Source organism: Coturnix japonica, chromosome 5, assembly GCF_001577835.2.
Source record: "Coturnix japonica isolate 7356 chromosome 5, Coturnix japonica 2.1, whole genome shotgun sequence".
NCBI classification, from domain to species: domain Eukaryota; kingdom Metazoa; phylum Chordata; class Aves; order Galliformes; family Phasianidae; genus Coturnix; species Coturnix japonica.
Window position 1 is genome coordinate 48,448,571 of NC_029520.1, and position 26,229 is coordinate 48,474,799.

The 26,229-nt window shown below is 43.8% G+C and overlaps 1 protein-coding gene and 1 long non-coding RNA gene across 15 annotated transcripts in view; one reads left to right on the forward strand and one right to left on the reverse strand.

The window, feature by feature from the left end:
* On the forward strand, window positions 1–20,773 carry WDR89 (WD repeat domain 89). 14 transcript variants are annotated; one of them, XR_004307305.1, is made up of 5 exons: window positions 2,104–2,199; window positions 3,594–3,744; window positions 6,416–6,476; window positions 9,548–13,666; window positions 20,032–20,773. XR_004307305.1 is itself a non-coding variant. In XM_032444752.1 (5 exons), the coding sequence occupies exons 4-5, from the start codon at window positions 6,474–6,476 to the stop codon at window positions 10,733–10,735; spliced, it is 1,191 nt and encodes a 396-aa protein (XP_032300643.1). In that variant the 5' UTR covers window positions 2,114–2,199; window positions 2,308–2,396; window positions 3,594–3,744; window positions 6,416–6,473; the 3' UTR covers window positions 10,736–11,467. The 14 variants fall into 14 exon arrangements, 6 of the variants coding, with proteins under 6 accessions (XP_032300644.1, XP_032300645.1, XP_015721142.1 ...); XR_004307309.1 differs by having other exon boundaries at window positions 9,548–12,553; XR_004307307.1 differs by having other exon boundaries at window positions 9,548–12,543; window positions 13,560–20,773.
* LOC116653461 overlaps window positions 12,787–26,229 on the reverse strand; it is a 15,388-nt gene continuing 1,945 nt past the window's right edge. Inside the window, exon 2 of the long non-coding RNA XR_004307310.1 lies at window positions 12,787–25,992. This is a non-coding gene — a long non-coding RNA (uncharacterized LOC116653461). The remainder of the gene's footprint in view (window positions 25,993–26,229) is intronic.

Below are 26,229 nucleotides of genomic sequence, written 5' to 3' on the forward strand. Positions count from 1 at the left end.
AGTGCTATGGAGAAGTGATCTGCATGCCCTTGCAAACAGACAAGAACTGCAAACTGAAACAATCCAACGAGATGTAATTTTTAAAGACATTTTAAATCAACCCCAGGAAAATCCCTTTACCTTCTGGTTCTTCAGCTGCAGGAAATCTGTGGATGGAGCTATATTCATCGGTCCCAGGTATGTAACACTTCATACATATGCAGATTCACTGCAGCTATACTTTGGAAGTTGGCATAGGTGGCTAAAAAGCTTTCACTGTACATCAGATAAATTAAATAGTTAAGTAGTTTGCATACCACTAATTTGACAGGTCTTGTCCGAGTAGTGTGAGTTAAAACTGCAACAAGCAATGGTCATATTGTTATCAAGCCTCGCCAGTGTCATTTATGGAAAAAGTTAGTTCATCTGGATATAGATATTTCTCTACTTTGAATGCTAGACATAAAATGACTCTAAAAACAAGGGGGTTTTTATTCTCTCTCCCTTTTCTAATTTAACTTTGCTGTGTGAGGAAGGAGGAGTCCAGCAAGCACATGTTGTGACTCAGCAGCATTGGTGTACCATCATAAAAACTGTACTTTTTGTTAATAGGCCCGAATTTGTCTGGTAGTACTGAATGCCAAATCTGTGGCTGCAGAACTGTGTCATTCCAGTTGATCTTGCAGCTGTTTTCACTATGTGAACAATGAACAGAAGGTATTTGTTGAACTTGTGACAATACTAACCACCCTGGGAAACTCAGATGAAAAATATTTTTTATCTGACAGTTTAACATTGTATTTCGAAAATTACAATACAGCCTTATTGTATTAAATTCAGTGTTTTCTTCAATGTAAACAGAGCTTTGATTTTGAAGCATTCAGAAAAGACTTGTTAATCTAAGCAGTGCTTGTAGTGCTGGGTGACAGACTTATGGAAGGCACTTACTGCAAAAACACTGAGCTGGTCATTTGGGTCTTTGTGCTTTTATTACAGAATCACAGAATGACCCGGGTTGGAAGGGACCTCAAGGATCATGTAGTTCCAACCCCCCTGCCTGGCAGGGCCACCAAACATACACCTTTACTAGATCAGGTTGCCCAGGGCCCCGTCCAACCTGGCCTTGAACACCTCCAAGGACGGGGCATCCACAACCTCCCTGGGCAGCCTGTTCCAGGGCCTAACCACTCTCCTAGTGAAGAACTTCCCCCTAACATCCAACCTAAATCTTCCCTCCTTTAACTTAAAACCATTTCCCCATGTCCTGCTATTGTCAGCCCTTTCGAAGAGTTTACTCCCCTCCTGGGTGTAAGTTCCCTTCAGGTATTGAAAGGCTGCAATGAGGTCACCCCGCAACCTTCTCTTCTCCAGGCTGAACAAACCCAACTCCCTCAGCCTGTCATTGTCTGCCTTTTGTTGTTATCAGTGCTTTCTTATTTCAGGGATAAGAAGCTTCTAAAAATCATAAAGGAAAATAAATCAATGAGGGTGTTTCTTCATGGCAGCTGGTGAAAGGGTCTGTCCTCTGGGATACCTGCTTGGCTTCTGGGAGCTGTGTGTGCCTGTCACTCCTCACAAATGCAAATAACTTAAATTTAGTTCTCATACATTATTTAGCAAGCTGTCATTAAGATGCAGTCTAAGCAAATCAGCAGCCTATCTGTGAAATAGGAGTTGACCATCTTGGTACTGCAGAATGATCACACAGACAGGCATTGTTTACTCATTAGAATAGTGTAGTGTTGCCGTGTGCTTAATGATGATAAGGACAGTACTTGGAGCATGGAGAATTGCCCACATGAGTGGGAAGGAGCTGAAATGTCAGGACTTTGAACCAGCTGCTGGCTGAAGTTCTACTTGCTTTACCTGCCATTAAGGCTGTTAAAGTGCAGGAGTGTTTCATGTGGTCTGTATGGGTTTTGATGGTGTTCTGTGTTAATTAGCCACGTGACGTGGTCATGTTTTTGGGTTTAGATAAAGCTCCTTTATCTTGCCATAACAATAATCTGTGGGGTTGGGAATATCATTACTTAAATATTACTTATTTATAGGGGGAGGGGATGACCACAAATCTAATTTGAACTGGTACAAAGGATGCATTGCCATGGCAATGGGACTAGGCCGCACCTCTTCCTATGTGTCACTTCCTCCCTGGCCGCCGAGGAGGTAAAATGGCGGCCGGCCTGAGCAGCCAATGGGGCGGCAGGGGAGGGCTCTGAGGTGAGCGGCGTGGGGTGTCCGGGCAGGGGTTAAAAGCAAAGAGCCGGGTTGTTTTAGGGAATTAAATCGGGTATAACGGTGTGATTCCAAGTTGGTTGTCTCCTATAGGTGTATATTATCTGGGCTCCGCGAGCTGGTCGGTATCTTTGTGCTGTGCCGGGCCTTGCAAACCCTGGCACGTTGTTGTTGGAGCAGAGGTGAGCATTGAGCCCAGGGAGGAGGGAGAATCATTGCGTTGTATATTCGAGGTTGTTTATGGAGTTACAGATGGCTGATGCTGGAATCTTCACGTTAAACTTCAGTAGTTTGGATGAGCTGTTCCTATATGAGGCATTTTTTAACTTAGCTGCTGTTTTGCTGGGAGTTCTGGCAAAACGCTTCAGAACCACCAGAAAACCCAAAACTAGTCGATCTATAACACTAAGAAAAGGGGTTTAATTTACTGGGCAAATACTGCCTTGTTTGGTTAAGCTATTCCAAAGTGGTGGAAGGAAGCAAATACCAGCTCAGCAGCTGCCTGTTTTAACCATTTCACATTAATTTTTCCTTTAAAAACTTGCTGATCTGTACTGATTTCTTCTTGGAGTCTTCCTGTTGTGTGTCAGACCTGTGTGCAGGTCGGTTCAGCATCTGACTGCTGGTCATTAGTGACATCAAGTGGGCAGAGTGAGAAACGACACGTTCTGTCCTTTGCCTGTAGCTTCAACTCACTGTGATAAAGTGAATCAGAGCTTTTGTTCCGATTGGGAACTGTTTTGACAGTTAAACTTGATTGTAATTTCTGCTCCAGTTCTTTTTTTAAATGGTCAGTTTATAGTCTTAAATTATCGTGCCCGTATTGTTCTTGAGCAGCCTCCTCCTTCCCCTGCATTTATTCCTTTGATGTATTAGCAGATAGTAATTGTGTGCCCTCCCGGTCACCATCTCTGCCAAGCTATACAAGGCAAAACATCCCAGCTACGTCTTGTAAAATAAACAGTCAATTCCCCAGCTCATCTAACCCATCCTCTGGGCTGCGTTATGGCTTTCGTTATCAGGAGATTGGCTTCAGCAATGAAATCCCTCTGGCAGCCTGCTGTGATCCTGTGAAATTTGGATTGACCGAAGCACTGAGAGCAAACAGGGCTGGAGAGCAGCGTTATTAAAATGCAGGAGAGTTTTGCCTTATTTTTTTCTACTTGTCTTGTTTTGGAGCACAGAAAGTGATAGAGTATTAATGCTTAAGTACTTCTTCTGTCCTTCCCTTCCTCGATTCTGCTTCTTATAGCTGAATCGTAAATCTCTCTCATAGTGTTAGAGCAGTTGGATGTGAACTTTCAGTGCATTGTGGTGCAGAATCAATGTGTATTTTTGTGTTAAAAAAAATCATTTTTTCCCTTTTTGTATCTGTGTAGTGCATTGGTGGTGCCAGTACAGGAGCATTGTGTCTGGGTCAAGTGTGAGCAGCGTTTAAAGGCTCCTGAAAACAAAGAGCTGAAGAGGACACCTCACACGTCTACAGTGCAGGTGGATTTGGTGCCTCAGCATCTTTTATGGAGCTGAAAGGTAAATTCTCTTCATCAGGATAGAGTGCACGTAAGTCTAAAACTCTTATTTCATCCTTTTCATCCTCCTGAGGTCGCTCAGATGGCTTCTTTTGCCTTTTGTCTGCTGTGAAGCATTGAAAAGTGAGCTTAGGGCATGGTAATGGTTCAGCAGAGCCTGCCAGCTGTCCTGCACAAAGACCGTGTTTTGGAAACTGATCGTCTGTGAGCTGCCACGGGCACACAGGGATCTCCGGTTTCCACCATTGCTTTGATACTGGAGAGGCTCTGACAAATTATCTTGATGTTCTGGATTAGCTAAATATCAAACAGGGGTTGGTGGGGATAGCTCAGGAACTTGTACGTTCCTGGGGAGCAAATGAGGAGAAGCCAGCAATGCCGTTTACCCTGCTTGGGTTTTGCAGTTGTTTTCCTTGCACAATGTTTCTGGAACTGGGGATGTTGGTGCAGTGTCAGGAGTGGTCAGGCACAGGAATGTTCTTTGGAAGATCCAGCTGCCCCGTCTGGGCATAACAGAGAACATCATCTTATCAGCTTCCCAGCAGCATTCCTAGTGGAGGTGTGAACCGCAGCACTGAGTTGAGCTTGGATTGTGAAGAAAAGTGTCCTGAAAACGTAATAGCCTCGTGTTTTGAAGAATGAGGGCGCTTAAGTTAATTTACTGTTGTGAAAGACCTTCTGAAATCTCCTGGTAAATAAAACATTTCATCTCATTATAGGTATTTTGGCACCAGCGTGTGATGGCAGGAGCTATTTTTCCTGCTGTAGCTAAGTGTCTTTGTATCCTTTTATTATGATTGCTGCTAAGTTTAGGCTGAAGTTTCCCAGACTTCCTCTGTGATGTAGAAATAAATCCCTTGGAAGAATTTCAGCAAAATTTACCAGTCTGTGGGAAGAGTCTCTGCATTTCCATTTTTTTTTTTATATGGGTATGTTGGTACCGAGTAGCAGTCTGTAATTCAAAGGAAGTAAATGCTCTTATTTCAGGGCCGCTGAATTATTCATGTGGCTGCGTAAGTAATTCTTCCTCTTTGCCTTCCTCTGTAGGCTGGATTGTGGGGGTTGCCCATTTGTGTGGTGCTTTGGTTTGATTTAAAATGGCACTGCGGGTCATTGCTGTTAGTCTTGTGTTGTGATCCCAGGCTTGAAGGGACCTTGATGCTCTTTCTCACCTCAGATTGCAGTATCCCTCTGCCTCTTAATTTGATCCAGTAGAACACATGTTCAGATTAAGAAACTAAAGAGTGAATGTTGCAGCTTCCTGGCTGCTTGGCTGTTATTAGGGCTGGACAGTGTTTGTAGGCCGGCATCTGGTTCAAGTCCAGCCTCCCACTCAGATAAATAGCTTCCATTTCTGCCTTCCTTATCAGTGAGCTGCCCATCTCTGTGTAGCCCCAGTGCCAAGCCAAACACCTTGCTCCTCCTCACAAAAGAAAATGCTCTTAGTGAGGAGGCAGGTTCAGAGAGAGCTTTGATATCAGCTCGTAGGTTGTAACAGCTGTACTGTGGAAGTGTGAATGGAGGCAAAGTTAGTACTGCACCTAGTGGGGTATTGTAACCTACACATCTGATTTCCAGCAGCTGCTGGTCCTGTGTAATTGACAGACTGATTAGTTCTTTCTCTCCTGTTCTGCATCTGCAGCTACAAAAGTCAAGGTCGATGTGGTGTCTGAAATGGGACCTGCTCATAAGAGAAAGGAAACGACTCTTCTATGGTCTGAGATAAGCACAGATGCAGAAGGCTGAGACTTCGATTCTCATGGCTTGTGTTGGGCTGGCTGTGGTGGCATTGCAGGCTGTTGGAAGCTGAGGGTCATGCTAGGACAGGTTTCCCAGCAGCCATTCCCCAGTATGTCTGTCTGTAATTTAACTTTCCCTGTGCAATCTCCTGCCTTTATGAGGCAGGAATGCATCTGCTGTAGCTTCTCAGCTTCTTTTGGGAGCAGCCATAAGAGCAAAACAGAGTACCTTGTATCCTCGAGTTACTGTGCGCTCTTTTATGCTGGACCACATCTGCACGTGGGTGTAATTACAGCGTCAACCTGGCGAGATCCCTGCTAGGAAACCTTTGGAATCAGCGCTCTGTCACACCCAGCTTTCATGGCTGAGTTGTATTTAGGTGGCAGAGGACTTAACTGGCTGCCCCTCACTCTGTAGGTCTGTCACGAGTGTGGCAGTGGATGAGCAGAGATTAAAAACAAGAAGGGCCCTCAAATCCGTTTGAAAGAAGGTTTGAGACTCGTTGTGGGGAAGGAAGCTCCGCTACCGAGCGTCGTATTTTAATAATTTTGATTTAGATCTGAAGCTAAAATTAATGATGTGAGCATTTTCACAATTACGTACAACCTCCTGTGATTGTTTCCCTTTGTTCTCTCCTTGATTCGTACTTTTTCCTCTAATCAGTGCTGCTGAGGCCATTTCCGTGCTGGTAGGATTAAATTCATTTAATGGAATGCAGTAAGTTCATTATCTCTGTTTGCTTGATTTTGTTCTCTTCGTAGAATTTGTTGTGGCAGCGCTGTTATCTTTCTTTCCCTCCCCTCTGCTTTCTCAATGTATTTTTCTCTGTGCTACAGATGCCAAATTGAGGAGACGAGGAGCTTTTTTCTTGCTGTGCTTTGTTTGGAAACAAGACGCAGCAGTTTAAAAGCATGAAATAATTCTCTTGGCAGTTCCCATCTCATCTTTGCGCTTTAGCTCAGCCTCTGGTGCGTGGTATTCCCTTCCTGCATGGTAGGTGAGATGCTGTTATCTCTGCCTTAAAAATGCCTTTATGGGAATGCTGGAAAAACCCCTCGTTTTATTGCTTCAGTACAGTGACAGAACCAAGTAGGGGAGTGCTTATCACGTGGGAATACTGTGTGCCTGACGGGATTGCTGTGCTTCCCCTCAGCTCTTAGATCATTTGGCAGATCCATCTTCTCTTGTGAAGTGGTGCCAATGAGGAGAGGTCTCCAAAGGCGTTTTGCATCACTGAAGTGCAGTGCACTGATATGCTCTCCTCAGCCAACACTGCTTTGTTTTCAAGTGCTGAGCACATGTGATGCTGCATGCGTGAACTGCTTTCCGCTATCCAGAGCTTCAGGTTTGTTCTTAATTTGTACTTGAACCGCTGATAATCATGAAAATAAAGGGAGGGTCTGTTTGCATTGTTTGTAGTGGGAAAGAACAGCACAAGATTTCATCTGCTGCTGTTCAGATCCTTTGCTATTTTTGGTATTTGACCTCAGCACAGAGGATTGCCAAATCTGCAGGTCGTTCTCATTTTTATTACACGTTTCTTTTCTCTTACAAGTTCCTCGTTTTGTCTGTGTTCATAGAGTAAATCACAGAATGGCTTGGGTTGGAAGGGACCTCAAGGATCATTGAGCTCCAAGCCCCCAGCCACAGGCAGGGCCACCAACCTCCACAGTTAGTGCTAGTCCATGTTGAGACTGCTTTATGTAGTTCCAAACCTTGGGCTACTGTGAGCTGGAATAGGGGAAAAACCTGAGTTCTATTAACGAATGCGTATCATAAAGAATGGAGAGTGCCAAACTAAAAGCGCTTCAGTTCTGCAGCACAGAGCAGCATAAGCTTTCGAGGTGGCAGCGATCCAATGCTTAGTGATCTTCTATTGTGTTTGGAAGACCATTGTTTCCTATTTGTCCCATAAATTTAACACAGATCTTATTCTTGCCATTTAAACTTTCCCATCAAAGTACAACAGTGACTTCCCCTCCTGAAAAGGAAGGGCTGGCAGCTACACCCTGACGCTCGAGCACAAATTGTTTATATAACCTTCAATCACCATTTCATAATAGCCCGAAGACGGTCTTACTGGGACAGGCATATTACTGAGAGTTCAGCAAAAACCCTTCTGCCATCACATGCAGTGTTGCAGCTCCTTGGCTGCTGCTGGGAGCTAGAAGTGAAGGCTGTATGCTGCACATCTATCCAGAAAATAGGCAGAGTGTTCCCTGCTAGTGTAAAACAGCTCCACCTGTATCGTTTGGGCTTCTTTTGCTTCCCAGAGAGTATTATTAAATCTGAATGAAGCCTGTTTTTGCAGTTTCTGGCTTTTCACAGCTGGTGATTTCAGAAATCAAGTTCAAGAAACCTGGCTAAAATTGGGCCTTAGCCTTGTGTGCAGCTGAGCAAGCAGCGCTCAACAACCGCCTCCTTTTATGTTGGTTGTGCTAAAATCTTGTTCCGTTTGAGTACATAAGAAGCAGGCTGTGTGGGTAGGGCTGTGCGCAGCGCCAGAAAACATGTTGAAATTCTTCTCTTTGGAGGGGAAAGGAGTTTCCACAGGATGTCTGCGTTTCATGGCAAAAGTTACTGGTAGATGTGTTGTGAAAGGTTGCTTTGATGTAGGTTAACCTGGGACCTCGTTGTCAGGATATTACCAGGTTGGATAGCTGAGATTATTTGTGACTTGGGAATTAAGCTTGTAGGAGTGTGTCTCCTTAAGCTGTTTTTAAAGAATTTGCTTGTTTATCACGTGGTGCGTTTAGTATCTGTATGTACCAAACAGAGCGGGGAAGGCAGGGCCTTGAGGCTCCCAACAACAAGCAGAAAGCACTTTTGTCACGGCAACTTTTCCTTTGCTGCTGGCCTCCTGCGAAGCATTAAAATAAGGAGCCCAAACCAACGAGCCTGCAGCCCTTTGCTCATTTCGTCCCCATCCCAAAATCCAGCCTGAAGAATTAGGAGGAAAAAAATGGATGGGACAGCTGGGAAGGCATGACGGTATTTGCTTGTGTTCTGTGCCTGCCTGATTTTTCTTTGGTTTCTCTTTGGATATTTCCAGAAAGAATCCTTCCATGCTCGTGGTTACTGGGGCTGGGCACTGGCCTCCTTAAGGAAATAAGTTGATTTTTGGAGTGCTGCTTTACCCTTTTCTGCCTTAACTGAAACATCCGTAAGAGTGAGAACAGGAGAGCTGACCCTGCGGGAACTGCTGGTGATTCCCCCCAAAATTCACTTTATAGCACAGAAGTCTAGTAGGGCCTAATTGGGAGAGAAATCACCCATGTGGATGATTATGCTTTCTTTCTATATCCCAGCTATGCTTTATTTGTTGAAAAATGATCTAAGTTCATGAACCGATGGAAACCACCCATTGATTTTGATGGTAAACATCTCCTTTACATTTAAAGATCCTCGAGTGTCACTGAAATACTGTGGGTTTATAGAATAATTCAATAATGCCAGAGACAAATCAGAAACAAAGGTTGCAATAAGAGCCAGGGCTGTTTATTTTTTAGGAGCCTCAAGGAAGCCTTTGGTTCTTAGGAGAACTGTTGACAGTGCTGGAGGTGCCTCATTCTCCCAAGTTGTGGTCACAGAATTGTAGGGGTTGGAAGGGACCTCCAGAAATCGAGTCCAACCCCCCTGCCAAGGTCACACAGGGAGAACTGTAGGTATGGTAAAGGGAGGACGGTTGGGCTAGATGATCTTATAGGCCCTTTCCAACCTTGTGATTCTATGAGCATTGCATTAATATTTACTTAGAAAAGAAACAAAACCAGCAACGACAAAACAATAAAGCAAATGTAGCTAAACGACTTTCACAGCTTCGCAAGCAGCCTGTTTAATCCTCTGAGGGGATTATATGATGCAGTGCTTACAATCGGAGATTGAACTCCTTTGCTGGGGAAGCTCTGGGTGGTTCTGTTTCTGTACATAAAATGGTAGGCAGGACTAAAGGGTGACGGATTTCATGCATAAGCTCTGTGCAGGAAACCTTCTCGTATCTACGTATTTAAAGCTAATGTTATTTCAGGCTTTTATAATTAAACCTCATATTTTATTTATTACAGACTCCTGACAGCTTTGAGATGTCTGCAGTTGAGAAGATCGAGGAGCAGTTTGCCAGTCTGCGCATAGCAAAGCGCTCCGTGTTAAGCGAGGAACCTGCTTACCTGCTGGATGTAGATGTCTCTGGACCTGCTCAGTCTGAAGGCAGCCGCTTTGTGGCAGTTTCGTGTTCCAATAAATCAATTAGAGTCTATAACAGAGAAACACTGAGCTTCCTGCAGGAGTACAGTAGCTGCCCTGGGACACTGAGTGGCGTCAGATTTGCGCATGCGTGTGACAGCTTGGTGTTTTCTGCATGCAGTGATGGCACGGTAAAATGTTGGGATGTTCGTTTAGCAGCTCAGAAAGCTGTGCAGGTATTTAGCGGCTATCCTTCCAACGTGTTCATCAGTTTCGATATCAATTGCAGTGATCTCGTGATCTGTGCTGGAACTGAAAAAGTAGAAACGGATACATTCCTGGTGTTTTGGGATGCGAGAGGCAGCACAGACTGTGCCAGCACAACTAGGGAACCATTGGGAGTGTACTCTGAAAGTCACAACGATGATGTCACTAAGATTTGTTTTCATCCTGTCAAACCCAGTTTGGTTGTTTCTGGGTCAACCGATGGCTTGGTTAATGTGTTTGACATTAACAAGGATAATGAAGATGATGCTCTGATATCAACCTGTAATTCAGATTCATCAGTAAGTTTTATTGGCTGGTCTGGGAAAGGTTATGAACAGATCTACTGCACAACCCACGACGAGGGATTTTGTTGGTGGGACCTTGCTCAGTTAGATACCGAAGAACCAATAATGCTATTGCGTGTTCTGGATGCCAGAGACTCAGTCTGCATTGAAAATGGCAGCTTAAATTACCTGGTGGGAGGCACGTACCATGAAAAGGCAGACAGGCTCTTTCTGATCGGAGGAACGGCAACAGGAGACATTCACCTGTTAAGCTGCAGTGCTGCAGGGCTCAGCCTGGTGGGAACCCTTCCAGGGGGACACTCAGCCACTGTTCGCTCTTTCTGCTGGAACCCGGCGGAGGAGTCGCTGTTGACGGGAGGAGAGGATGCCCAGCTGTTGTTATGGAGGCCCGGAGCTGTGGAACACTCCCTGGCAAAGAAAATGTCAATGAAGGTTCCTTCTTCTGTGCAGAAGAGAGTGAGAGTTCACAACAGCTCCCTCAAAAGCAGGAAAAAATAAAATGCTGGGAATGGGAACCTGCAATATAGAGTTCTCCAGCCTGATTTATCCTTCCAGGCAATACTTGGCTGCTGCTTTCTTTGGAGGTGTCCTGTGGAAAGAGCTGCAATACATGAATTCTGTTTGGGAACTTCCATCAGTTGCTAATATTAATCTGAACAGAGTAAATGTATTCCTCATGAACCAGTGAGCAAATATCTGCCATCATTTTCTATAAAGATACTTTGTATGGTTGTTTAATGTCTCAGCCATGGTTTTAATGCATCATACAGGCCCGCGCCTTGCGTAATTTGTTAGTTTCCCAGTGAAATTCCCTGGCGTGTTTTAAAAGCTTTTGTATTTCAAGCTGTGTTTTTCTTTCTTTACAGAGAACTTAATGAAATTGCTCAATATATTAAAAGATTTTATGTCGCTTCTTAATGCTTGAGGGAATTACTTCATAATGAAACAGCAAAGAAGTGCTCTTTTTGCATTGTCATATTGCTGGTTTATAACGAGCTCGTAAAGCAGCACTTGATGGAGTCATGTTTTATTATAGCAAAGATATGAATGTATTCAACCAAATGGGAACGCACTGCTCTGCACAGCTGGTTTTTTGACTGAGAGGTGTTAGAACTGTCTTCTGAGGACGTGGTTACTGAGTAACAGGCCAGTGTGAAAGGCTTGAAGAAAATCTATTCTGTGAAGTTTTGTGAAGTCTGTTAAGAGAAGCGCTGATGTGCAGACATCTCTCGATGATTGCTTTGTTTTACTGTTCCATCAGACAGCGATTAAGTGCTGCAAAAATTGCCCCGTTCTGAAACGGTTGAATTTTTATGCTTACTCTGCTCCGCTGGCAGACTCCAATCTGTGCATCTGGCTCTGCACACGCAATTACCTCCAGCCTTCGGAGTACCATTGCAGTCAAATATCGGTTGGTAATTACACTGTACTTAACATATGTGAGCTACAACTGGAAGCAGCAAAAGAGTGTTTAAGGATCGTGATGTTATAGAACAGCTGGCAAAAGAATTCAGAGGCTTTTCATGTTGGTAATTCTTTCAAAACAAGTTAGGAGTGTCAGGTTTACACATTCAGCTCAGAGTCTAGAAACTGGTTTCTGAAATGCAGAGGGTACCTCAAGTTGTGGTTATGGCTGTGCTGAAGGTGCCTTCATCATCTCTGGAAGTGACTCCCATTCAAACAAGTTGCAAGGTGCCCTTTCAGCTCTCTTGTCCTCTCAGGTCTCGACTCTTTGCTTGGGACCATGGAGCTGAGTTCTGTGACCAAAAGGTTCGGAGCCCTCTGGCCATGTCAGGCCATTGGGCTGAGTTCACTTTACCCTTCTCATATCTCAGTGTGCTCAGTGAATTAAGCTTGTTGGCTGATACTTTCTTGAATAAATGGTGGGTGTGCTTTATGGAAATGCAGTGAGGGAGCTTTTGGTTGCCTCCGCTTTCTTTATAAAGTGTCTGTTAGGAGATACCCTGTGTGTGCTTTGCCAACTATCTCCACGCTAAAGCAGCAGAGATGGGAGTTGTGGTACCAGTGTGTGAACTGTGCAGCCTGTATCTGTTGTTTCTGTATTGTCCCGATCCATAACAAACTACTACCCAATGCTTTCCTAATCTTCCCCTTTGTTTCTTTCCCTTTTCTCTGCAGGTTAAATCCAGCACATGCTGCTGCCCTCTGTGCCTGGGCTGCTCCCTCTGCCTGTCTTCAAAGATGGATCCCATACCCAGTGGGGTGTTTCAGTCCCTGTATGATTTCCCCCTGCTTTGGGGGAGCAGCAGGAATTATTTGACCAATCTAAATAAAGCCGATACAAGGTGAGGGCAGGTGAGCGGAGGTAGCAATGCATTGATATCTGTGTCTCTGGAGTGGGGTGAATCCCATCCCTTTTCTCTGTGAGCATTCCTGCCCTGGTGCAGGCCCAGGGGCTGCTCCTTATTACACTGATGGAGACAGGCAGGTGGACCCCCCTCACACCCTTTGGTCAGGGCTGTCTGTGAGGCTCCTGGGCTCAGGAGTCAGACCCTTTGACGCAAATGTAACAGCTTGCTTCTGCTTTTGAGCTCGATGGAAGCAGGATAGGGCCGTCACTAAATTATGCAAAATATAAACACCCTTCAAGCATAAAAGCCAGTTCCTGTTTGTCTGTGGGATGAACAATTCAGCAGTGAAGCGTGCAGGAGAGGCAGGAGCTGTCTGCTCACAGGTTTTCTTCCTTAACTTGTGGCAGTGAGGAGAGACACGGGCTGAGCCACTACTGCAGCCTCTACTGTGCAGGCACCACTGGGTGTCCTGAGACATGGAAAAAGGAGACAATGAGTGTGGCGACAACCAGCTGGGAGGGACCTGTCAGTCTTATGGAACCATAGAATGGGTTGGGTTGGAATGGACCTTAAGGACAACCCAGTTCTTGTACCCTGCTGGGGATGGGGCGCCTCCCATCAGCTCAGGCTGTGCAGGGCTCCATCTGTGGCCTTATATCAATCTTACCCTCTCATGTTTGGAATCAAGATTTGATGCTGCTAAAAAAATCCCCTAAGGGTGGTGTTGGAGCAGCCTTGTGCTATAGGAACTCAGAACAGGTAGTGAGAAATGCTCAGGTGGAATTCAGGGTAGTTCTCTGTGCTGATTTAAATCAGTTGAGGAGGTGAAGTATTTATTAAATGTCACAAGAAACAAACAAAAACCCCAACCACAATTTCAGTCCATCACCAGAGGACTGCTGCATTGTGAGCAGTACACCTGGTGTGATCAGTACTGAGAAGTACACCAAACTAAAGCTGAAGCACAAATGCAGAACCACAGTTCAATTTCCTTGATGTTTTTAATCCAGGAACTGTTAATTATCAGAGGAGCTGAGCTCTTAGGAGTGTGACGCATGGTGGTGTTCGCTGTTTCAGATTCAGATTCAAACCACCTGAACACACACACAAGTAGCAGGTAAGATGCCTGGAAGTGACCGTACCTTAACCAGTGTTCTCTAACAGCAATTAGTGGGATGGAGTTGAAGGAAGCCTCAGGGCTTCACTGTAACAACAAACTTGGTGAACTGTGTTGACTTGGGACTGAGAAATGAGGGATCAGGAGGAACAGTGGGAAGTAGAAAGTATGGAGGTGATAAAGGGACGCAGTATGAGCACAAATTTGTGCCCATTTATTTCCTAAGCTGTTGCAATGTCCCAGGGCTGCATTGAGATGAGGTACAGTGTAAGTACCTGTGGTTCCTTGCAGGTGTGTGCAATATGCAAAGCTCACTTGCTGATCACTGGCTTTATTTCAGTGGCAGTCAGCATGGGGAGGGTTAACTGCTGCTGCAATACGAAGGGCAGTTTGACTGTTCTATCCAGACTTTGCTTGATGAAGCAGTTCAGAAAAGCTCTGTCGTATTTTGTATAGGAAAAATCAAACGTTTTTCAGATATCTCTATGGAGAAATTTGGTAGATTCAGACATAAGTAAAGGTATCTTGTGAGCTCCAGGTGTGATTTTGCACCTAAGGCTCTGCTGAGCTAACAAAGGAAATGAGCTTCCTTTTGTTTGCAAAATATAACCCCCCCCCCCGAAGTTCTTAACGCCTTTTCCACGCTGCCTGGACAGCTGAGCCACCACGCAGCTGTTCCTTGTCCTCTGCCTGTTCCTGATACCTCCAACAAAACCTCAGAGAAGAAAGCTGACAGCGTTACCTAATGTGGGTACAAACCAGAACGTTCAGTTGGTCCATCCAAAGTATGGGGGGGATGAAGAAGAATCACGTAGGTGACATATAACGGAGAACAGGGAGAACCATTATTGGTGTTTGGTTTCCAACTCATGGCACAAGAGCTGCTCAGCACCAAAGGAACATGAAACACACAGTTTTAAACTTGCATTGTTAATCACCTGCTGCAGGGACGTTATTGAGTGCTCTAAAAGCAGGGCTGTGCTCTGATGACATCTTGGGCCACGTGTTCTCCATGTAGAGCACTGTGTGTGCCTAAGAAACGTGCCAAGGGTCCACGTGTGTGTGTGCACACATGGGAAGGATGCTCCGAGCACTCGGTGTAATGGAACAGGTGTGGGAGCCTGGGATTTGCTTATGGAGGCGATCAGTCAGCGATCAGAAATGTTTGAACGTGGTTGATATTAAAGCAACTATGAAAGTGGAATATTCTAAATATACACTTGGAATAATAAACCATTGGTAACGTTCTGGAAGGAAATGGTGTTCTGACATTGAACGCTTATTTTTTCCCAGATTTTAGACAGGATTTGAGGTTTTTTTCCATTATCTCCAGTATGACTAAAAATAACCCCCCTCCCTTTTCAAGGTATGCTACAGAGTTGCTTAAAATTAAAACTTCAGGCCCTTAGAACTCAAATTAGGTGTGTGACAAATGCAGCATTTAGTATGTATGTGTTCTCCTTTTGCCAAGATGGTTTCATTACTGTGCATTTCATGAGCAGAACGTTCTTGAGAACCATTATGAATAGAATCCCAGCTTATAGGGAGCGATATGAAATGGCATTTATCTTTACTTTCCCCCAGGAACTCTTCCCTGTGTCAGTAGTGCTGCTAGCTGCCTTCAGAGCCATGTTCCTACGTGCTCACCTTGCACTGTGGGTTGGGTTGGATGCAAGTGGGAGAAACCTCTTCAGAGACAGGGGCTCCAGGCTGTGACCCAAGTAGCCCCAAGGCAAAGTTACATGAAGGCTCCTTGCTGGGGGTGAAGCTGAAGCAATCCTGATGGGTTTTTATTTGTAGCTTGTTGTTGAAGAGCCAAAGAGTGGAAGGTGAATAGCAAGTTCCTGCTCATCTTCATTAGATGGGAGCTGGACTTGATGACCTTTAAAGGTCCCTTCCAACTCAAATACTGTTCTATGGAGCCTGAGGAATGGAATGGATGCAGAAGAGGAGGCTGAAGTCAGAGCTGATGGGGTGTGTAAAGGCTGTTGCCTTCTGACCACTGCTGAACTCTATTTGCTTGCTGTGTTTCTGAGTGTTTTATGAACAGCAGTGGCTCTTATTGCCACGCACAGTTGGGTTAACAACATGAGATGTGTGAAGGCTGTGCTGGAGTGCTGCTGTGATTTGGTAAGGAACAGAGATGGCAGAACAAGTGCTTCATTTCACTGAAGTCTGACAAACCCATGGTGCTTTCCTGCCAGCTCTGTTTGGTTACTGGCAGATTACTGCTGTTGTATTTAATGCACTAAAGCCGCTGACAGTGCCCTTAAAATCTTCCTTAGAAACCAGGGCAGGTCTTAAGTAGCTGCAGTCATTCAATGTCTTTACTATGGGGAGGCTGAAGATGTTTCTCAGTGCACACTGCCAGCTGTACCGGTGCTGCATGGGGTGGCTGCGCTGCTGGGGGAACCCTTGCAAAGGAAGTGGTGCTGGTGCTGTTAACTGCTTCCCTTTTACCATGAACCCACTGTTAAGTAAGTGTGCTTTGTGAAGGGGACACTTAGGAAGTAGCCATGTAAAAGAGAACGACCTAATGCACTTTTCATCTAGGACTGATGATTTCTGAATGTCCCCCTGTCTCTGGTTAACTCAGCCTGATACACGTCTCAATTCAGCACTGCCTAAACACTTGGAGTACACATTTGTATGCTGATGTTTTCCCCAGTGTTTCCAAGGCACTGGAATAAGACTGGACTTTGTTATTTTTTGAGAAATGAGTTGTATCCCTTACCAGACTAAATGATACAACAGTTTTCTGTCCTTTTTCCTCTACCATTTGGGCTGCACCCCATCCCCAATATTACCTGGAATAAATCCAAGTGTTAGTTGCCTTGCAACATGACTACTTACTTTGGTGTGCTGGTAGGCTCAGCATCGTGCATTAATCTAGTCCAAGTCTGACTCCAGCCTGTAGAACTTTCTCTAGCAGCTGCTTTCAGAGGGAACGAGTGTGACATGAAACGATGTTAAAGGAACTTTCCCAAAGTGACAAAGGACTTTTGTAGAATTGGGAACAGAAACGCTTCATGCTGGTTTTGGTCTGTGCTGGGCACTCTTGGGATTGCTCCTCTTTGCTGCCAGCCAACTGGATGTGGGGAAATCACTGTTGTTCTCTTATGGTGTTCTTGGAGTTCCTGAATTTGGCTGCTCCCGATGACCAGACATGTCAATTAGAACGTCTGTCTCCGTTCCAGAAGCAAAAAGGTAAAATGCTTCTGACTATTTCAGAACCAAGAACTTGTGCTTTTATTTCCTCAGTCTCAGTTTCCAGGTAGGATCTGCTATGGCTGTTAAAGGGGCTGTTAATGTATTGTAATCTGCAGCCTGAATTACCAAAGCCTAATCTAGAAAGCCATTTGAAGGCAACTTCAGCTAGGATGAAGTGTAGCTGGTTTGGGATGTTGGCAGAAAGTTGCTCTGAAATCAACCTTGAGTGACTAAACTGTGATTAATAGATAATAGCTTTCACAATAGCTCTTGATCGCATTACTGAGCTTGATTACTGTTTATGTACTAATATTCTTAAAGGGCCTTGGGGCATTTATTTTATTTTGTTCCATCTTTTGTTTGCCAAAATAAGTAAAATATCTGCCAAAATGAGCCTTCTTGAGCTTCTAAGCTGTGGACAAACGTAGGTCCAGCTTGTCCAACCCCTTTCTCCAGCAGCGAGACCCGGAGCAGGCCAGGCCCATGTCTGGGTGGCTTTAGGTCTCCAAGGAGGAGACTCCAGAACCTCTCTGGGCAGCCTGTGTCAGTCCTCCAACAGCTGCACAGAGAGAGTTTTCTCTTTGTGTTGCAATGGAAGCTTTGCTTTCAGAGCTGAGATTCTGGAGCGGGCAGATGGCAAGTTCTAGCACCCACCGAATGGTACAGTTGATAGCAGTTGGCACGTTCGATAGCTCCTGTGTGTATGGGAAGGCTTCAGGAAAATAAGCTCATAAAGAGCATGGAAGGACTGCAACCATCTCTGGTCCATCAGAGTCCCATCTGTCTGTAAGACATTACATCTGAATATACACCAATAGACTCAGGATGGCCAACTGCTGAGAGCTGCTCATTTACTGCAGCATTGAGGTTCAACCCTGATAAATTCTCTGTTTTCTTCTCAACATTATTTCACTGAAAAATATCAGGAGAACTGGTTTGTTAGTTCTGTGGATAGGAGTACTGACTTTCATGGCATTCTACTCCCTTTTCTTTCTCCCTACTGAAAAACAAAATCACTCATTAATTCAGCTTAATAATTCTATTAAAGGCATCATGCCCTCTGTATTACCATAAATTATCAGCTTTCCTTAATTTGAAATACTAACTCTGAACTTCAAATTCAAACGCCTATAGAATGAAACCAGCTCCCTTAACATGTAAATGCTGGCCTGAGCTTTCCAAGCTTGGCTCTGAAATGAATCACAGAATCACAGGGGTTAGAAGGGACCTCCAGAGATCATCGAGTCCAACCCCCAATCGAGTCCCAATCTTGCTGCAGGAGGGGAAAGAAGATACGCTGCTAAGACATCATTACTGCCTCCTGCTGAAGTTCACTGCCATGCTGGGAGGGAGTCAACGCTCACCAGGTTCGATGAAGAACCAAAGGAAAGGCAGTGTCCTAAGTTGGGCTTTCAGAAGACATCAGTCTGTACTCTTAGTGTATTTTCCGTTTGTTTAACAGGGAGGTTTTATTTTCTTGTCCATTTTCAGGCAAAGCCTGCAGAGCTGCAGCAGGCCTCGTGCACCCCGACACATGGAAGTGAAGGAAAAACTTGCAGAGGCATAAAGGAAAGTTTTTTCCTCCTTAGAAGCTCGATGACTGGTGCTTAAATATGTGCAAGGTTTTTAAATTGCAGTTGTAACCAGGATGAGAGCAGCAGGAACTGAGATATATTTAAATGCATGCTTATGTATTTCATACTATAATTAAGAGGTGTTAAAGAACAACAAAGTTATGGGAGAAAATGATAGAGGGTAAGAAAGGAAATAAGCAATTCATGGGAACAAAAGAACTATAGGATGAGAGAAACTTGCCTGTTAAATTATATACCATGCACTGCAGACATTGAGTGCTTTGTTTTTTCAGGCTGAAACGTGTGTTTCAGGATGGCACTTCTCCCATTTCCTCCTAAGTTCCAAAGAAGCAGTTCTGGTTAAGCTAAAAAAAACCCCAACAACAGAGAAATGGATAATCGTTCCAGAAGGGAGGTATCACTCACTTACTGGGAAGGACTGAGAATTCTGCTTGCAGCTCTTCAACTATTGGCCCTGGTTCCTCTCTGTTTATATTTTGAATTAGCAAGTCACATACTGAACTCCGCCAAGTGACAGAAGGGGAAATTTCTGTGTGTGGAGCACAGTCATGCTCCCACAGGGAATTGGCTTCCTTGGTGTATCAGTGTTTTCAGGCACTGATGACCCTGAGTGAGAAATGGAAAGAATAAGGATGAGCCAGATTTTGAGACAGGCATGCACAATTAAACACGTTTGAATCTGCCTTATTTACACTCGTGAGGAGCTGTTTGTATGTCTCTCCTGACAACTCTGAGCCTATGTAACCTTCTTTAATAGCCACATGGGTTGCTATCCTCTTGGGCTTGATTAGCTTGACCTTGCTTTCATCCTTTGTAGCAGCAGCATAGCCTGACCGGCTAGAACAGATTTCAGCATAGTGTAAAGCGTGCACAGTACTTAGAAATTAACTGGGGAGAGAAAAGGAGCTGGATGTAGGTGATATATAGATTGTAGGATCTGTGTATGAATATGGAGTAAAAGGGTGAGAGGTTGTGTGTGTTTATATGGGCTTCTCACAGCATGTGTACGAAGCTCTGGTTATAATGAGCATTTTCATACAAAGTTTCTCTCTCACTTGAAATTTGTAAGGCTCTAAATGGCCTTTTCCTCCTCAATGTAACAAATATCTGTAGAAATCATGTATTATCTACTGGCTTGGGTCACACTTGAATGCAGGTTTCTATGTAAGGAATAACAGATTTTGATGCCTCGTGACCTCTGGTAACATTACTGATGTATTTACCCAAGCACACTTGTGCATAAACCATCATTTATTGAAAAGGCAGAAGAGTGAATCAACTTTTATCGTTCATCTGATCTCAGTCCCCATCTTTCCGAGGGCAGGATGTGTGTGTAGGTAAAGCAAATGGAATCTCTGCTATATGTACTGGGAAATGCTGATAGGCTGCTTTTTTTGTGTAGCGTTGATTTTTCTGAGCAGAACTTCTTGTCAAACAAAGCAAAACGAAAAGCCAACACATCCCTTTCAAGAAACCCTTTGTCTGTGTACACCAGTCAATGACACTTAGTCCCATTAATGGGAAAATGGATATTAACCACCCAGGGATCCTCTCTTCCAGGAAACATTGCAAGGCTGACTGAAGAGTCTCAGCTTAAACCAGTCTGACATGTTGATCAACAGAAAAACTGCTCCAAGAGGATGTTACCACTATTGGGAGTTATATCAGAAGTGCCATCGCCACGACCAGAATTCTGGTGAGAAACCTTTCATGTCTCTGGTTTCACAGTTCTTGCCTTTGGGGTCACTGAGAAGCGATCAGACAGTGAGCTGAAGGACAGGTTGGCTAAGCATGAAGTGATACAATGCAAACGACAGTGTATTTGGAGGAAAAGTGTAAAGACCTTAATTCTCCAGAGTTAAGCCTGCCATAAACATACCTAAACAAATGGCATAATTTTAGGGCCTACAGACACTACATAACAGTTGTGTAGCTCACCGAAAATCTTCCAGGCAATAATAGAAATAGTCTGTAAGGTCCAGAAGAGCACACCCCCTTTGCGCATGCAGGGTAAAGTCTCAAGCTGGCACTGCTGCTAATTCACACAGGCACTGAAGTGCCCTTGATTCCTGGATGGGGGTAAGAACAGATAACATCAGTGTAGCGCTGCTGCAAGATCAGGCTAAGCCACACGCCTGTGGCATATGTCTGCTGAGCGTTAGGTAAGGGAGCAAAAATGCACGGTATCTCCCATAGATTCTGACAGTATCCTGAGCAGGGACTGGCTCTGAGCATTAAGGTGAAATCCAGTCATTCTAAGAATATCCTCTATCTCCAAAAAACACTTACTCTCTGGGGAAAAGAAACCCACAAAGAACATGAAAGGTTCTGACAGATGTATAGCACAAGGGACCTTCAGGTTTGGCGATCAAGGGCATACATGTGGAAGCCATTACTGGTCATCCTGTATCTTTGGATGGATCAGAAATACCAGGTATGTTCCCCTGTACATCCATTCTGAAAAGCGAGCGGATCTGAGCTACGAGGAGTCGGCATGTGGGACTGATGCGGCTCCACTGATCTGTGCCTTCATCTGTGTTCCAAACTGCAAGAATTACACTGGGTTTGGATTCCAGAAATAAGACTCTTGCAAGGGAAACGTGAGCCATTCTATTGAGCGCAGTGTGTAAAAGTAGCAGCCATCTGCTGGGGTTTAGAGAAGGCTGAGAAACACAGGATGTTTACTTTTATTGAGATGTGCAGTGGATGTGCCTCATATGAGCAGACGTGTCACAGCACTAATAAGACAACTGGGACATTTAAGCCCCAGCGAAAAAAATTGTTAAATGTAGCATTTGTATAAATTGAACTTGAGCAATTTTGATTGAAAGCCTTACAAATAGATCTGCATGCACCCAAATACACAAACACTTACCAGGCGCAGAAAAGAGGTCAGGCGAAGATCTGAAACAAACTTGGAGACAAAACTCACTGTTTTCCTGGGTGCTTTATGGAAGTCATTCCAAAAAGAATAATCAGGTAAGGAAAGGTCCAGCTTCTGAATAAACCCATGTGGTACAAGTATGAGGTTCATGTAGATGAACACCCCAAAATGGAATTCAGAGATGAAGGCAGACTGCTGCAAATGCTATCGGCAAGAAAGCGACAAGTAACCAAAGATGCAGATGGAGATGCTGGCAAACAGCATAAGCAACAGCTACTGTTGGTTTTGGCAACAAAGAAGAAGGTGGAGTATTGTAAATCAAATAAAATTCAATACGTATCAGCAGTAGATGTTTTACCTCAATGCTATTTTTGATCTGTTCTCATTCAAGTCTTGGTTATACCTTCTCGATATAAATCCTTTTGGAGACCCTGGCACTGAAAAATGTTGAAAACCCTGTAAATATAGGGATTGAATAACACGTCAATGTAGCCACTTAATTATTTAATATGCCAAATCTTATCCTAACACGTCACAGATCTTATACTTGTTCAAATTCCTCTATATTTACTGAGTTGCCTTATTCTTAATCTGGTGTCTGGACTTCTCTGTGTAAGAGATTTGTAAAGCTCATCGTGCTGCGTTTTTATCTAGTGCCAAATAAGCTTCCAAACTCATTAATGCCTTGTATATGTAATGTATGTTGCAATTACACTATCCTGTTTGAGCACAAGGACAATCTAATCTCCTGGGTGTCCTTCATCACATTTTCATTTTTGAACTTGTTTACACCTTTTGCCAATGTAACGGGATGTGGAAGTTTGTAGTATTTCACCTTGCCAGATAATTCGAGATCAAATAATACAAAACCATTGTGAAAGTCATTCATTCACCATCTCTTCTCCATCAATGATACTGACAGACCTCTGCCAAACTATACCAGCATTTCTTCCTGCAAGTCCAAGATTTACAGTATATTAATCCCCTCCTTGTATAGCAATTGCATCAGGCCATCTCTTTTCTTTGCCTTCTCTGTATTCTTTTTTCTGAATACAATCTGTACCTCATTATGCGCAGTTGAGAATAAGGATGTATGATGGATTGTACAGTGATGTTCCCCATTTAACTCCATTTCTTTCCTAACCTTAACATTCTAGTCTCTTTTTGTCATCACATGCAGCAGAGGCTTGAATACAAATTGTCAGTGTTTCCAAAGAAATCACTTCTATCAATGTGCTCATTTAAAGTGAGAAATTCTCAGTTTTTCAACTAAGTCTTTAAACTTCCAGCAGTTGCTGAAAAACCACTTTTATTCTTGTTCTGGTTCTCTATTTTTGTGCTGTCTGCTTAGTCAGGATATTAAGCTGGTCTCTGCTATTTTCTATTTCAATCTGATCAATTCCTGCATTTTTCTAGGATTCACAGCTTTACGGTTTCAGCTCTTGTTCCCATTCCCATTTGAAGACGATTCCTTTCTTGCTTGTCATTTATATGGCATCTGTAATTCCTGTGCAGATCTCTCCCTGTTCACGTAATTTTCTCAGTGGTAAAATTACTCTATTTGCTTAACCTCGACAATGTATTTAGACTACAGAAAATGCTCTTATAACTTTCCTTTTCCCAGCCTTCCTATTTCAGTATTCATAGATTCCTCTCCAGGTAATGCTCCTACTGCAATATCTGCCAGCCAGTGAGTGGGCAGCAGCACTGACTTGTGTCTGTACCGTAGTGCTTATGGCTCTCCCTTGCTTACAGTGGATGCAGAGGAGGACAACCTCCAGGGCAGGAAACAGCCAAAGAATCATTTTTTCTTGTATGGAAAGAAAGGATTTTGCTTACCTGCCTGTTTCTTCCCTTCTTTCTTTTTGAAATAAGACCCTTTCCTTCACTGTAATCTTATCTCCAGTTTAGTGTTGCTCCAAGTTGCTCCAGATCTTGATTTTTCCACGCAGAGAAATCATACTTTATGGCCTATACTAATTGCAGTCTCTTAAGCTGTCTTTACCACATCCATCACTCAGTGAACTAAGCTTATCCTCCTGCTCCATTCCTGCCTCTGCTGCAGTTTATTTATAGTATTCTTCCTCCTGCCATGCCTTTGTCTATTATTTTTCTCAGAATTTAAGGCTGGGAAACACACAGCTCCTTCCCAAACTCTTGACTTTGTTTTGCTCAGCGTGAGGGCAGTCCTGCTGATGCAGCAGACTCCCATGAGGATTTGTGTTTATAGCTGTAACCAGCACTCAGCCATTTCTTTCAAAGTATCTTTGCTCCTGCAACAGTTTGTTCCAAAGCTCTATGGAGATGCCCCTGGCACCTCTACGCTTCCTTCCTCTATCTATCTACCTTTGTATTGCAAGCTTTGGAACCCATTAGGACTTATATTTTAAATGCATTTAAGTGGTTTCAAACCCTCTGATGTTAAACATTCCCCACAATGCTGAGTTGAGCTGCAGAATATAAATGAACACCTTTATTTTTTCCCAAGTTTAGAGTGAGATGATCTTTAAGGTCCCTTCCATTCCTAGCCATTGTATGATTGATTTGCTATCATTTAAAAGCTTTAGAAGCTTCTAATAGGTTAAAGCTGTGCTATAGAACAAAGAAGGCAGAGTTGAGAAAGATGCAACAGGAATACTTTCTTGCTCTCTTTTATAACTAAATTATTCTGCCTTGGCCTACTCGGTCTTCAGTTCTTCTGTACTTTCTGGAAATCTCAATTCACCTGATTTTAGAACCATGAAGAAGGACCCAGTTTGGGAATGAAACTGGTAGGTACCTCGCTGGAGATTTGGGAAGCAAAAGTTCACGCACTTGGAGTAGTGTTGGACACCTCAACCACACACTGCTGTTGTATCCATTATGTTCCTTTTGGAGCGTGGTGATGTAGGAAGCTGGACCAGACCAGAGGGTGCTCATCTTCAGTGACTTTAAATTAGGAGATGAGGAGGCTTGATCCAAAAGCAAAGAAACGGAAGAAGAAATGGAAGGAGAGCTGTGGATTCAGGCATACCCCAGTTGTACAGGGGACAACAAAGCACATGGGCTGCTGCCCTATTTCCACGTTTGCTTTCAGCCCCCAGAGGCAGCCCCACAGGCGGTGCCCTCAGAACGCAGGGATTTCTGGAACCTCAAACCTCCAGAGGCCAAGGAGTGACAGCTGGAGACATCAGTGAGGAAGACACTGCACCGCCAGAAGCACAGCAGAGTGAAACTGGCAGAGAAGGGAAGTTAACAAAAAGCTTGGAAAACTGAGCCTAAAGGAGCGCCTGGGGCTAGAAGGCAAGTCAAGAACTGGGGGAGGGGAAGGATTCAACAACAGAAAAAGAACAAAAAAGGTAATTGGGGAATAAGTGAAAGCAGCGAGGCTTGTTGTGCTAGGAGGAGGCAGCTGACCAGCTGCAGAGGGGAGTGAGATCCCATTTATCTTACCACCTCGACTACAGAAACAGACTTCAAGTTACGCAGTGTCTATAAACAGAGAAGAATTGGTTCCCATTCAGGTAGTTGTGTCTGTGACCCTAAAATCCTTATCCCAAATGTGTATTGGGAATTCAGTTCCTGAGGTCATCACAGTGCAAGCAGCACAAGTATCTGAGATTTGGCACTGGTTATAAACACTGCCCCAAAACTGGACGTACCACTCCCCTCCATAATATGACACATAAGAAACAGAAATCAACTGCAGCATAAACAGATGAAATAAATTTTGTTTTGAACATGAAAAGTTTGATTCAAAAGTAAACAAAAAAGGTCAGATCGTGCTGTTTTAATTAAATTGATGGAGCAGGACGGTTACTCGGATGCACTATTCTGAAGATAGATTAGAAGATGCATAAGAAAAGCCTTGTTCACACACCGATTTGCCCCTTCAAACAGCTCTGCTGCTTCCTCCATAACATTTTCTCTTTCTGGTCTTTCTTCCCGCTGGCCTGAATAATGAGTTCTCTGGGGACATCACATCTTTTCTTGCTTACTAGTATCGGTCCAGGGAATATCTGAACTAATCCCATAGGCCCACTGATAACTCTCCTTTTGACTTACAGGAGATCTTTATGGACTATGATATGACCCTTATTGTAGACAAATACACATTGCGTGTGTTTCCTGAAACATTTACAAGCTCCGGTTAAATCCATTTATGTTTATTGCTCAGCAGAGCAGGTCTCACACACTATTATCTGTTTAGCAATCCTGGTTGATAAGTTTCTATGTAACAAGCAGACAGAACATCAGCGTGGACGTGAGCCTGTACAGCTGCCTGAGCGGCCATAACAGATGGTCTATAGTGGAACTTCAGTCACAAAAAACATGAAGCGGAACAAATCTGAGTCACTGGTGCAAAAATCCCTGTTTTGGAGGAGTCCTGACTGTTATCCTGGGTGCTAAAAGGGGCTGGTGAAGAGCTGGCCACGAAAACTCCTTTCTACACAGTTTTAAGAATCCATTTTGTACAACAGTAAGGCGGTGAGACTCTAAAAGGATAAACTTATCTTGTGCCTTTGACAGCAAGAGGGATACAGTGATGAAACACTTTATTTCTTGTATATCTTCAGGAAGGGGTGCAGATATTGCAAGCATGGCTATTTTCAGACCTTGCTCATACAGCTTCATTCCCTGTGAAACTTATCCAATTCCTGCAAATCAATATTTTATATATTTATACACATACAATATATACAAACTATGCACATATGTGAAATATATTTGTTTTTATTTTTCGCCTGGGACTCGTGCAATCATTTTCTAGCTTTACAAAACCTAGACTGTATAGAAAATAGGAGAGAGCCAAGTAACAGCTCCTCCCAAATACATTTGTATCTCACGGTGTGATCCTAAATCTCCCCACAGATGGAGATTTTCCAGATCAAAAC